Below are 11,508 nucleotides of genomic sequence, written 5' to 3'. Positions count from 1 at the left end.
CAATGCCAGCGCTTTTAAAGCGTAGGCCGATCAATGATTTTACTTTCGTCGGAGGATGTCTCTGTTTAAGACAACATCATGGTTTATAATGGCTGCTGTGAATTATACGAAGCATTTCTGAACGGTTTAACACGTAGCAGGCTGTAACGAACATTATCATCCACGAGAGGTTTTTGTGGGGTCAGATCGCGTACAAATATAAATGTTGTGTCGTTAAAACCCGCCACCACCCGACACAGCCAACCAGTAAGGGTTGTCACATGAACAGAACGTGGCCGATTCGTCACTAGCACAGCACGAGTGTGTAGTGTAGTGTATAGTGTAGTGTATATTAGTGTATAGTATAGTGTATAGGGTAGTGTATATTAGTTTATAGTGTAGTGTATATTAGTGTATAGTGTAGTGTATAGTGTAGTGTATAGTAATGTATAGTGTAGTGTATATTAGTGCATAGTGTAGTGTATAGTAGTGTATAGTGTAGTGTATAGTGTAGTGTATATTAGTGTATAGTGTAGTGTATAGTAGTGTATAGTAGTGTATAGTGTAGTGTGTACTAGTGTATAGTGCAGTGTATAGTGTAGTGTATAGTAGTGTATAGTGTAGTGTATAGTGTAGTGTATAGGGTAGTGTATAATAGTGCAGTGTATAGTGTAGTGTATAGTAGTGTATATTAGTGTATAGTGTAGTGTATAGTGTAGTGTATAGTAGTGTATAGTGTAGTGTATTGTGTAGTGTATATTAGTGTATAGTGTCGTGTATGTCAGTGTATAATGCAGTGTATAGTGTAGTGTATAGTAGTGTATAGTGTAGTGTATAGTGTAGTGTATATTAGTGCATAGTGTAGTGTATAGTGTAGTGTATAGTGTAGTGTATAGTGTAGTGTATATTGGTGTATAGTAGTGTATAGTAGTGTATAGTGTAGTGTATAGTAGTGTATAGTGTAGTGTATATTAGTGTATAGTGTATAGTGTAGTGTATAGTGTAGTGTATATTAGTGTATAGTAGTGTAGTGTATAGTGTAGTGTATAGTGTAGTGTATAGTGTAGTATACTAGTACAGAACACCGGTTGTGTGTTGGACAGTCAAGCCACGACATTAACAAACTGAGTACCATGACGTTTCGCCATTAATCACAACGAGCTTCAGGTGACAGCTAGCCAGCTCTCCAACACACAACCGGCGTGCTGTACCAGTGACGAATTGGCCACGTTCTGTTTACGTGACAACCCTCACTGGTTGGCTGTCTCGGGTGGCGGCGGGTTCAACAACACAACATTTACACATTTACGCGATCTGACCCCAAAAAACCTCCGTTATTGATGAATTTGTTAACACATTCGCGGGCTTCCGTTGACTTCTGTTCTTCACCGTATGGCTCTGCCTTGAATAACTCACCCACGAGCGAGGAGGGCCTTTGACAGACCGCGCGGTGTTGTACGGTAGAGCGTAGTGACCCGTGAGAGTGCAGCGATCACTCAACATAGACGTTGGACTTCTTTCGCGCCGTACGTGGCAATCCAAACAATTCCTTACATGGGAAAAAAAACCAATGAATAACGATTGAATGATTACCAATCTATTATATAATTACAATACCCGCTCCGCCTCAAATCACCGCACCAGACTGGGTTAAATGATGACGTCACCCTGCTGCTGCTCTATTTAAGACCGGGAGCAAGTGGAGAGGGCTTCACCATTCTGGCAAATCGCCCGTTGATGCTGAATGTAATTACCAGCGAAACGTCGTACTACTCAAAAAATGTAAATTATATTTATTCACTCTTCAACACACCGATTGGCTAAAGCAGTGAACTATTTGTCTTTTTTAAACGTGACACTTTTTTTACTGTTTGGCCGTGTCGGGTGGTGGAGAGTTAAAACACATTAAATAACACGATCTAACCCAAAAACCTTGATTGTGAATAATATTGGTCGCGAAAGCCTACGTGTTAAACTCAACATAAATAATATGTCGAGAAAACCACGTTTACGCATCTGCGTGAACGTGGACACAACGTTGCGGACATAACCCACCCCCCAAGTCTATCACTGTGGCAGTCAGAGTGATGGCGTTGGGGGCAGGGTGTCTCTTGATTGATGAGGAGCGAGGGACGCACGTGGGGAGGGGGGCAGGGCTTTGTGGAAAGTGGCTGCAGGTGTGTGTGGGATGAGATCATCTCGGGAGCACGTGGACTCGTGATGAGCACGCCGTGATGACTAATTTGACAAACAACAAGATCTATAAAAGGGCCCTCCGCTGACACTGCGGGGGTGTGGATTCCACTGCCTGCCTGCCCGCCTACCTGCCCGCCTGCCTGCCTGCCTACCCGCCTGCCTGCCTGCCCCACCTGCCTGCCCTGCCTTCCTGCCTGCCAGCCTACCTACCTGCCTGCCAGGCTGTGTACCTGCCTGTGCACCTGCCAGGTGAGACTGCCGACGACGGGGAAACTCGTCCACGGCCCGTGGAGCACGTCCCGAAGTGTCGCACCGTTTGCAATCGGAATGGCGCCACATTGCGGGCGAGTTTTTTTTCGTCTTCACGCGAAAGGATTTCGCTCCTTAGCCGCTTCGCCCCGAAGGGAGCGAGCGAGTGGTCAAACTTCCGGCCTTAAAAATATAAATCTGATGAACGTAGGTGGAGTCAATTCTTGACCCGATTTCAGTTCCCTCGCTCACGGCCAACGCCAGTGACGATTATCTGAACCGGTCCTGGGCCTCCCCTAAGTATACTCGGCCTCAAATGAGCACACCTGGTGCGATGGGTAGACCTCGCCACAGGGGAGACAAAGGCGGCCGAGCGTGGCGCCGCTACTCGCTAACGGTACTTGCCTCGACGGTCTAAAGCTTGCACGGGGGACCTTTGTCTTTGTGTGTGCGTGTGCAAGTGTTTCACGGTGGGGAGCATGAAACTCCCCGGCCCATCGCGCTCTTCAGACGATACCGGGGAGACTCATCATCCTCACATGCCCTCACCCCCCTCCACCAGCAGCCACGCTCCATTGAGACTACCGTAGTTTCAAGCATGTAACCCGCAGAAATTCAGATAGCCCGCACCTCCATATACCCCGCATGCATTCATAGATTTAACGTCGTTACCGCAGCTTAATTCCATCGTACCCACCAGAGTGACGGCAGTCGAGTTGGTCACGATCACTGTGGCTAGGAGATGTTAACTCCCTCGCCTGGTACGCAAGCGGTCGTGGGTTCGATCCCGCGTACCACGCGAGGTAATGAACATCTCCCAGCCACCGTGGTGGTGATGATGATGATGAGCGAGACGTGAAAACTCAAAACATACGGCAGCGGGCATCGTCAGGGTCGAACCCACGACCTCTTGTGTACCAGGCGAGGGAGTTAACATCGTCACCACCGGGCCGCTTCTCTTCTGCGCAGCGCCGCTGACCACGAGGATTTCGATGGATCCCCTGCGACGTGTGGACTGGTTCCCGCTGGGGCTCTGCGCCTTGGCACAGCTGTGGGCAGTCGCCAGCGCCTCCTTGTGGTGACCGCAAGCCGCCGCCACTGCCGCTGTCTTCGTCCTCACTGCTGCGATGAGAGCTCACAAGTTTCGACGTCGATTTGAGCAACCTTCTTACCTTGCCTCTATTTTGCACACTCAATACGGTTGTTGTACGGGATTTTTTTTATCGTGTGCGTGTATATACATCACATATACAGTATCTAGCGCGGTATATTGGGGCACCATGGTGGCTAGGAGATGTTGACGACCTCGGCTGTTATGCAGGAGGTCGTGGGTTCAATCGCGACCTTGACACATGCCGTATATTTGGAGTTGCTATATTTTCCCCGTGGTCGTCTTAAGAATTTTTATTCCGGGGTCCTCCGATTATTCCCTCCACATTTAGAAGCACGCGTTGAGAGTGTTTGCCTACTGCTGTAAGTGTCAGCGTGATGATCGCCAGGTCGCCGCTGAGGAAAGAGTCACTTGGCTCGGCCGGGGTCTTGCGCGCTAAAAGACAATCGCTTGTTTCCCATCCTGCGCCCATGTAGCGTCCTCCTCCGGCGTGCGGCACGCACACGCACAGTCGGAGACGATGCAGTCGCAGGAGGCACCGTCTCTTATTTCCGTTACACCAACTCCGGCCTCTCTCGACCACGCTGCCGTACAGCCGCGGCCCAGACACGACCCTGAACCGCGTTGCGTCGACCGAGACGACCAACCGCTGTCCGGCCGCACAATTACCGGTGAAGGCGACAATGAGAAGAAGAGTCCATTCCCAGTACCGGCAGCCCGGAGCGCTCTCACCGCTGCTTTTATATTGCCCCTGGCCCCTGGCCTGGCCTGGCCCCGCCCCTGGCCCTGCCCTGGCCCCGCCCCTGGCCCCACCTCCCTTCTCAAACCAACCAGAGGGTTCCAGGGGCCTCCCTCCCTGTGAGGTCTTCCGTGACCCTTGCCCCGGTTCCTCCGCCCTGCCGGCACGCAGCGGCCGTGTGTAGACTCTCGACGGCGTGAGTGCACTCGCTGTCCACAGCAGTTGCCGCCGCTGGACAGCGGTCGGCGCTGTGTCACTACACAACTTCAGAGAAGAATAACTCGTGTGTGTGTGTGTGTGTACATCGTGTAATATTCAAATTTACAAATCTGTAGAAATTCCACAGATATTTGCTCTATTTAACTTTTTATCATGTAGCACTTTTTCAGGAGAGGCCTGGCTATCGCACTTTATAGCTCAAGCAAGTGGCCGATATCATCATCACGTGGTGATTTATAGCAGCAGCCAAATCACTCCAAACGCGTAGAGACGTTGATTCTAAACCAGAGGGACCTGGAGATGAATCCACGCAACCATGGGGAGAGACATGCAAACTCAAAACGTACATGCAGCAGCAGGCATTTTTTAAGGGGTTGGGATCGAACCCACAACTGCCTGCGTACCAGGCGAGGTAGTCAACATCCCCCGGCCACCGTGACTTCCGCCCCCATCCCTCTGCAGGTCGCTCGCACTGTGGGCCCCCAACTTTGACCCCTCCGAGTATCGGCTGCTGTGCATTTGGGTGCCGGGGCTGTCTCCCGCACAGCGCAGAATATGCCTGCGGCACCGGGACCACGTGGCGCACGTGGCCGAGGGCGTCCACCTGGCGCTGTCCGAGTGCCGGCACCAGTTCCAGGGCAAACGGTGGAACTGCACCGTGCCTGGCGCGGAGGACGCACTGGACCTCGTGGCTGAGTCGGGTAAGGGGTCAGAGCGAGCCCGCCACATCCACTCGCACCTAAGGTGCCCGACCGCTTCCCCGAGACACGCACACAGAAGCTTTTTTTGGGGGGGAAAGGGGGGGGGAGTCGCCCGGTCGCCCACCTCCCACCCCTACGCGACTCTGCTTCGGAGTTCCCGCGTTCCTCCTCCAGGGGTTTCCCCCTCCCCTACGCGACTCTGCTTCGCAGAGTTCCCGTCCTCGGGCAGCGGGAGATGTCCGCGGGCGGCCCAAGCGGCCGCCCCGTTATCCCGATGGCAACCGCCTTCGCTCTGGGCCAGTGCCAGGCTGCGGCTCGCTCACTTCACTGCTCCTGATGCTCCTGGCACGCCTCTTGGGGGTCCCGGACGTCCCACCGGCCCTAGTTCGCTCCCCAGGTCGGCCGCTGTAAAAGCAGCGATCGTAATACCCGTCACCTGATCGTTTCCCTGTCCCGAGATCTATTCCGCGGAGTTGGAGACGGCGCTCGGCTCCTACCCGCGGCGACGATCCCCCTGGTCCCCACTCGTGTCGGTCCTTGAGGGTGGGAGCTCTCCCCAGCCGCTCGTGCTGCTGCCGCTTCTGAGCTGCGCGCCCCCACGCCGCCGATTCGGGGGCTCTCCTTTCGCAGGGCCGCGGAGCCCATTGTTCGGTCCCCGGGCAAATCCCGTGAGAGCGGTCTGTCTCTAAATAGGCGACGTTTTCCCTACCACCTGCTTGGCGTGTTCTCCCCCAAAACCCCTTCCCACACCGGTCTGGCCGCACCGTCTCCAGCTGACGGGGCGGGCTTCACGCACGACGCCCCTCTGGGAGTCTCCCCAGGCTCGCGCGAGGCCGCGTTCGTCTCCGCCGTCACCGCTGCCGGAGTGGCCCACGCGGTGGCGCGCGCCTGCCGCCAGGGGGCCCTGCAGGGTGCTTGCTCCTGGGTCGTTCCCCACGCCATGAAGCTACCGCTGGATGCTCGGCGGGGCGGCTCCGGAGACGACGTCGAATACGGATACCAATTCGCCAAGTGGTTCGTGGATGCGGGCGATCGCAATCGTGGCAGCGGGCAAGGAGGGGAGTCTTTGGCGTTGAATTTGCACAACAACGAGGCCGGCCGGCTGGTGAGTGGGTGAACGGGTGGGTTGTGCATGTGTATGTATTGTCATTAAAAAAACAAATGTAATGGAAAAAAGTTATTTTTTGCGATCAATGCAAATTAGGTTCGGCTTCATCGGCTCGGGTTGTATTACCAATCGTGATTGATGCAATGATTCTCGCTTTAACTTTCACCGGTTATATTCTTGGTTCTTTCGGTGAAGTCACGTAGAAGGGAAACAATAAAATAATAAAAAATAAAAATATGAACATTAAAATTCTCACGACGTTTCGACTGCAACACAAACAATCATCATCAAAATTTAAAGAAAAAAAACACAACTTTTTCCAAATTTTCTTGCTGTGGCTTTCACACCTGATGATTGCTTGTGTTGCAGTCGAAACGTCGTGAGAATTTAATTGGTTATATATTTATTAATTATTTTATTGTTTCCCTTCGTGACTTTACCGAAAGAACCAAGAATATGAATCCTTGCAATCACGAAAGCTTTAAATCAAAATTTTACCGGTTTATGTTTCAAGTACAATAACGTCTGGTCGCAGGATACAGTTCTTACATTTAAGATTATTGTTATGCATGAATCTTGATTTGAAGCTTTCGCGACTGCAGGAATCCACACCCCTTTGGGTTCTTTCGGTAAAGTCATCACGGAGGTAGAAAAAATAAAACGTCCACGCCGTTTTGATCGCAACACCACAAAGCGGTCGTCTTTAGGGCGAAAAAACATAACCCAGCAGTTGAACTGCTGGAGCAGCGAGAGAGCCGTTACACACAGCAAGAGGTGATGTTTGTGGCGAAGGGCACGCTGGGTCTGAGCTGGAAAGGAATTCCATCCCCGGACGCAGGCACAGGTGCCGTCGTGACGTCACCGCCACTTGTTAGCGAACGGCGGTTGGTAGTGGCGATTATGATGGTGGCGGTGAGTGTGGTGGTGGTGGTGACGATGATGACGGTGCTAGTGGTGGTGCTGCAGGCGGTGTACAATCTGGCGTACATGGGCTGCAAGTGCCACGAGTTATTTGGCACCTGCATGCTGAAAATCTGCTGGCAGCAGCTCGCCGACTTTCGCAGCGTTGGGAACTTTCTGAAGGTGAGCTCACGGCTGCAGGTGATGAGACTGCACCCAGAGGAGGTGAGTGTGGGGTGGGAGTGACGAGGATGAAGCCTTCTAGATTTGAAGTTTCATGACCGCAAGGATCTTTCGGTAAAGTCACGGAGGTAAAGAAAATAAAAAATAAAAATATTTAAAAAATCACGACGTTTCGATTGCAACACAAGCAATCGTCATCAGGTGTGACAACCACAGCAAGAAATTTTACTGAAGTGGGAAAGAAGCCGGAGTCAAGGGGTTTATACTGGGCATGGTGGGGGTGGGGGAACCATCACGTTACCATACATAGCAGGCGTTACCAAAAAGATTTCCAAAATCTTAAAAACAAGCACAAGATCCAGGTCCGATTCAGTACAGTACACAATCCCTGATCTAATCCCATCTGTGAAGGATGTCATTCCTGACATGCAATACCCTGGAGTTTACAAACTGAGTTGCATTTGTTTCGATTGTTACATTGGGGAAACGAAATGTCATGTCTCAGACCGTATCCGCGAGATTTGAAACACGGCTCGAACTAACTTTTCCGCCGTGGCTTATCACTGCTACAACGCCGTGGGCTCCCATGATATTGTTTTCTCCGAGACCAAAGTGCTCTGCAAGCCGTCTGGCTACCATCAAAGATTTGTTCATGAAGCCATCCAGATATACAAACACAGACATAACTTCAACCCAGAGGACAGATACAAACTGAGCAATCATTAAAATGTGTTATTAACCAAGTAAAATTTAACAGTTCATAGTTGTTCCCTCTTATTTACCGGATGCTAGTTTATTTTACAGAGTTAATTACATCGTCAGCGCTTGGCAGTGCGGCTATTTTGTTGCGAGTGCCACCATCCGTGTTGGCGGCAATCGTTGTAGATGCGTGGCTCTCTCCCCACTGGCCCCTCCTCCCGCACCTAGAGCCCCGCCCACTCCCCCCCCCCCCCCCACCATGGCCAGTATAAACCCCTTGACTCCGGTTTCTCTCCCACTTCAGTAAAATGTTCTTGCTGTGGTTGTCACACCTGATGATAATTCCTTGTGTTGCAATCGAAACGTCGTGATTACATTTTTTATCTTTTATTTTCTTTACCTACGTGACTTTACCGAAAGAACCAAGAGTGAGGATGAATCCATAGGAGGGTTACAGACGGGGGGGGGGTGGGGGAGGGGGGGGGAGGGGGGGTCCCTCACAGCTAAGGGAGCTCCCCACATTCACTCAACAACCACCACATCCCCTGATGACGACGATGATGGTTGCTGCAGGAAAAGTACGACAAAAGTTCCGCCGTGCAGCTGGTGAGCCACAACGGTGGGGGTGGTGCCGGAGGCGCCAACGGCAGCAGGGGCGGCGCCGCCCGCTGGCCCCGCCGGCGTCTGGAGGCGGTGAACGAGCGGTTGACGGCGCCCACGGTGAGCGACCTGGTTCACGTGAACGCCAGCCCGGAGTATTGCGAGCGCGACGAGACTGACGGCGTCCCCGGCACGGTGGGGCCGCAGTGCAGCGTCACCTCGGAGGGGGCCACCGAGGGACGCTGTGTCACGTGCTGTGACAGAGGATACGACACCTCTCAAGGTGCGCATCTCACCCCACCCACCCCCCCCTCCCCTCCCCGAAAATAAACTAAAACTATTCATTAAAAAGCGGCAACTATTTCATATTACACAAAATCCGTGATCTAATCCCATCTGTGAAGGATGTCATTCCTGACCTGCAATACCCTGGAGTCTACAAACGAAGTTGCACATTTGGTGATTGTTACGTTGGGTAAACGAAACGTCATGTCTCTGACCAGATCCGCGAGCACAAGGCAGATCTGAAACGCTCCAAACATACAGCAGCGGTCATTGTCAGAGTTGGGATTGAACCCACGACCCCTGCATATCAGGCGAGATAGTTAACATCTACTAGCCACCGTGATGATGATGAGACGCAGACTCCAAATATGCAGCAGCAGGGGCCGGCATCGAACCCACAACCTCTGCTGTCTCTCTCTCTACATGTGTGTCACATTTCAGTGAAAGGACATTTTCTGAATGTTTCTAATCTGGTATCGAGCAAAAATATACAACTCAAACGTAGCAGCATTTATCGTTGAAATTACGGACGGCCGAAACACGGAATTGGGAGCCCGCGATCTGAAACGGAGTCAGCCATTTTGATTCCGCTCAGCCACTCGGCTTTCCACAAATAAACCACGGTAAAAAAAAATGATCTCGTCCAGGAGCATGAACCGTTGGAACAAACTCCGGTCATCTTGGTAGCAGCGGCTTTTTGGCTCGGCCATCGAACAAAGGCAGTGGTCACTGCATCATTGCGCAGCGCTTTCGGATGTGCTTCTGCGGCCGTCTGGAATGCTCTTCCGATATTAGAAGGCGCTTAGATTTAAAGCTCTTCTTTAGAAGCACTTTTAGTGTTTGCCCTTCCCCCGCACCTCCTGAGCATGGTTAGCTATGTACGGTGTGAAGAAGTTCAGCATGCACACTATACACTGCAATGCACGACTACACTATACATCACACACTATACACTACGCTGCATGCTACACTATACAACTATACACCACTCTACACTATTCTACACTACTGTAATGTCCCTCGGAAAACTTGCCTTCGTTCTTTTTTTTATTAGGGCGCATCGTGCAGATAACATACTTTCATATCCTATGGTACTTCGCTATGACCAGCATATACAGCGCTTGGGCTAGGATAGAAACAAAAACTTGGGCTAGGATAGAAACAAAAACTTGGGCTAGGATAGAAACAAAAACTTGGGCTAGGACAGAAACAAAAACTTGGGCTAGGATAGAAACAAAAACTTGGGCTAGGATAGAAACAAAAACTTGGGCTAGGACAGAAACAAAAACCTGGGCTAGGATAGAAACAAAAACTTGGGCTAGGATAGAAACAAAAACCTGGGCTAGGAGAGAAACAAAAACTTGGGCTAGGATAGAAACAAAAACTTGGGCTAGGATAGAAACAAAAACTTGGGCTAGGATAGAAACAAAAACTTGGGCTAGGATAGAAACAAAAACTTGGGCTAGGATAGAAACAAAAACTTGGGCTAGGACAGCCACCCAAGCAACGCCGGCACGGAGACGGCGGCGTCAACGGCGATCGCAAAATTGCGATCAAAAAAATCTCGCGGTCAAAATGACGACGGTTCTCGCGTTCGTTTCGCACCCTCGCCCCGTGCTGTTCCCCCCCCCCCCCCCCCAGTCACGGTGGAGAAGCAATGCGGATGCAAGGAACAACTCCACTGGAACGTCGATTGCGAGCTGTGCCCATGGACCGATCAATTCTTGTGCAAGTAGCCTCAAACCGCAGCCTAGGGGTGGCCTCGGCTGAAATCGGACTCCATCTGGTTTCAGCCCCGGGTCCTGCGGGTGTTTGGTGACCCCCACGAAGTTTGTTTGGGGCACCACGGCATCCAGCATGCCCATCGCTACGAGCCACGTTACACTATACATTACACTACTACAAACGCTACACTTTGATACGCTACACTTCACTGTCCTACTATACACTTGCCAACATCCGCACGTGGTGAATTTCCACAATGCAGAAGCACCGTTGTTTTTGACCGTCACCACTTGAATGCGGTTAGTGACTAAGTGGCCTTGTTGTTCCTTTTAACTCCGTTCTTGTTAACGCCGCGTTTTGCCAAATGTTAGAAACATTCACTCGGCACACTGAGGATTCACAGTGCGGTTCGGTGACCCCTACAAAGTTGTTTAGGGAGCCGCCCCTGCAGCATCCGTCATACCCTTCACTGAGCAGCGTTGCACTGTATACACTTCACGCTACACTTGTAGACAACCTTGCCTATTAAAGTAATTTTCTGTGTGTCTATCTGTGTGTGTGGACGTCGGGGATGCGTTCCTGAGTATCGAAACGGCGTTATACCGAAGCGATTGATAGTGTGATGGTGGTGGTGGTGGTAGTGGTAGTAGTAGGTGGTGGTGGTGGTAGTGGTGGTAGTAGTAAGTGGTGATGGTGGTAGTAGGTGGTGGTGGAGGCGAAGGGGCTGAGAGGCGATGGATAACGAGAGAGGACGAACGGTGATGCTGTCAGCGACGTGAGTGTGGGGGTTGAGGCGACGCAAATCGGGTGGCGA

At 51.5% G+C, this 11,508-nt stretch overlaps 1 protein-coding gene across 2 annotated transcripts; it reads left to right on the top strand.

The window, feature by feature from the left end:
* The first annotated feature begins 2,254 nt into the window (after positions 1-2,254).
* Positions 2,255-11,241, top strand: LOC116938414 (protein Wnt-5b-like). Of its 2 annotated transcripts, XM_076060611.1 has the most exons (7): positions 2,255-2,424; positions 3,394-3,502; positions 4,956-5,194; positions 5,968-6,299; positions 7,269-7,385; positions 8,658-8,967; positions 10,611-11,241. In XM_076060611.1, the coding sequence occupies exons 2-7, from the start codon at positions 3,417-3,419 to the stop codon at positions 10,703-10,705; spliced, it is 1,179 nt and encodes a 392-aa protein (XP_075916726.1). In that variant the 5' UTR covers positions 2,255-2,424; positions 3,394-3,416; the 3' UTR covers positions 10,706-11,241. The 2 variants fall into 2 exon arrangements, with proteins under 2 accessions (XP_075916726.1, XP_075916727.1); XM_076060612.1 differs by lacking the exon at positions 7,269-7,385.
* Positions 11,242-11,508: the final 267 nt, after the last annotated feature.

Source organism: Petromyzon marinus, unplaced genomic scaffold (assembly GCF_048934315.1).
Source record: "Petromyzon marinus isolate PM22_M1 ecotype Great Lakes invasive population unplaced genomic scaffold, UKy_Petmar_22M1.pri1.0 PM_G_Scaffold_20, whole genome shotgun sequence".
NCBI classification, from domain to species: Eukaryota; Metazoa; Chordata; class Hyperoartia; order Petromyzontiformes; family Petromyzontidae; genus Petromyzon; species Petromyzon marinus.
Note: the sequence above shows the minus strand (reverse complement) of the source record. Positions and strands in the feature narration are given on the sequence as shown.

What these genes read in the sequence shown, in the direction of transcription:
- LOC116938414 (XM_076060611.1), top strand. Translation starts at nt 3,417, where the DNA reads ATGGATCCCCTGCGACGTGTGGACTGGTTCCCGCTGGGGCTCTGCGCC. An exon ending in GGACCTCGTGGCTGAGTCGG is followed by an intron (nt 5,195 to 5,967) that starts GTAAGGGGTCAG and finishes CACCGTCTCCAG; the next exon opens with CTGACGGGGCGGGCTTCACG. An exon ending in GCGTTGGGAACTTTCTGAAG is followed by an intron (nt 7,386 to 8,657) that starts GTGAGCTCACGG and finishes TGGTTGCTGCAG; the next exon opens with GAAAAGTACGACAAAAGTTC.